General features: G+C 32.7%; 1 protein-coding gene across 1 annotated transcript; it reads right to left on the bottom strand.

Annotated features, from left to right (window-relative positions):
- Positions 1-545: 545 nt before the first annotated feature.
- On the bottom strand, positions 546-1,142 carry LOC138857896 (uncharacterized). The gene is made up of 2 exons (XM_070111958.1): positions 756-1,142; positions 546-698 (listed from the first exon to the last, which is right to left on the bottom strand). The coding sequence occupies exons 1-2, from the start codon at positions 1,140-1,142 to the stop codon at positions 546-548; spliced, it is 540 nt and encodes a 179-aa protein (XP_069968059.1).
- Positions 1,143-1,723: the final 581 nt, after the last annotated feature.

Raw genomic sequence — 1,723 nt, forward strand, 5'->3', positions numbered from 1 at the left:
CGAACATGACGATAGCATCGAAAAAGTTAAAGAAACAGTGCTGGAAAATCGTCGTGGGGGCATCAGAGAGATATCAGATAATCTCTTACATTTCTTACGGATCGACAAAAATTTTTTTTAAGTTTTGTTTATGAAGCCTGCCAATTCTAGGCCCGGATCAAAAGATCTGAGTCTGCAAAAGTGACTTCGAGTAGAGGTCGCAAAAGAGATGCTTGACAACGCAAGACCATACATTCGTCGAATGCACCATTACTGGTGATGAGACGTGAGCTTCTGAATTTTAATTAGTTAGTTGAGTATCACTTTTTGTGGGCGTGACAGTGGTTTGACTCTGTTTTTCAACAACCTTAGGATTCTTAGCGGCACGTGAACACACTTTTATCGAGATTTCTCAATTGTTACTTAGGTTATCGGTTGCACGGACACGGCCCTTTCCAATATTTTCTTGTTTATTTATTTTATTAAAATATTATTAAACTTAATACTTAATACTGCGCATCATGATATAAGCGCGTATTTGAATACCATATCGGTAGAAAAGCTGCCTAATTATCCATTACTTGTATATAAACTTTAATTGTTGCCTTGTAGTCTTTGTATGCTGCAACGGAAATTCTCAACATGTAGTCACCCATCGGCACAGGAAGTAATTGCATTTGTTCTGATTTTAGCACCATATCCTTGGCAATAATGTCATGCTGGAATTAATATTGTTTTTATAATTGTTTTAATAACTTTACTATCACGTTACTTACGTCAAATGGACAAGTGTGATTAATATTTGAATAGATCTCCACGGTATCCATTAACAATTTGCCAAAAGGTATACGCTTTTTATTTTTTAAAAACTGACAAAAATCCGCAGTTATATTAAACATGAAAGGACGATAGCCGTTCGCCTTTTTATAAACATCCAAATTAACGGTGACATTATTCACTGGCACTTGGAAAAGTTGCACATGCAAGGAAACCGCGACCGCGTTGCGGGACAAAACTTTAAGCCTGCACTGTCGGAAATCAGCGAAGAGTTTGTCGTAGGCAACACACTTCAAATTTGTAAATTTTATATAGGCAATAGTCACAGGTAGTTGAATGAGAATATTAAAGGCTATACTGAACTTAAAAATAGTTAAAAATCTCATTTTGACGGCAACGAATTGAACAATATACTGATTTGATAAAAAGTTGCAGAGCTTTCTCCAAGCGTTTTAGTTTACGTATTTATACAGTCAACCCTCTTTAATTATATAAGCGTCTACTTTTAGCTTAACAATGATCTTTTTCTGTAAAAAATTTGCATTAAAATCATAATTTTTTATTTAAGTAATTTTAATGACAAACTTTTTTTTTTGTAGAAATATGTTGAAAAATATCGGAGATATTCTAGTTTATTGCAATGGAGACTTTTGGCGTGAGTGAAGCAATTTCAATAATGTTTAGTATTAATAAAGAGATGCCAACTGTACTTGTTTACGTACCAGCTACCAAATTATTGTCAATTTCCAATTAATTTTTATGCTAGAAAATGGTTTTATAATAAGTTTTGATTGTCGTAAAAGAATTATATATTAATAATATTTGTGGCTCCCATTTACAGGGTTGGAATTTATAATATATTTTTTAATCAGTGGACCACTATCTTATTTAACATCACTAATATAATTATTTAGTAATACAAATTTTGATACGAACCTGTACATAATAGTATTAAGTGATGGCATTT

The sequence above is a fragment of the Bactrocera oleae genome, chromosome 6, assembly GCF_042242935.1.
Source record: "Bactrocera oleae isolate idBacOlea1 chromosome 6, idBacOlea1, whole genome shotgun sequence".
In the NCBI taxonomy this organism is placed as follows: Eukaryota; Metazoa; Arthropoda; class Insecta; order Diptera; family Tephritidae; genus Bactrocera; species Bactrocera oleae.

What these genes read in the sequence shown, in the direction of transcription:
- LOC138857896 (XM_070111958.1), bottom strand. Translation starts at nt 1,142, where the DNA reads ATGAGATTTTTAACTATTTTTAAGTTCAGTATAGCCTTTAATATTCTC. An exon ending in ATCACACTTGTCCATTTGAC is followed by an intron (nt 699 to 755) that starts GTAAGTAACGTG and finishes TATTAATTCCAG; the next exon opens with CATGACATTATTGCCAAGGA.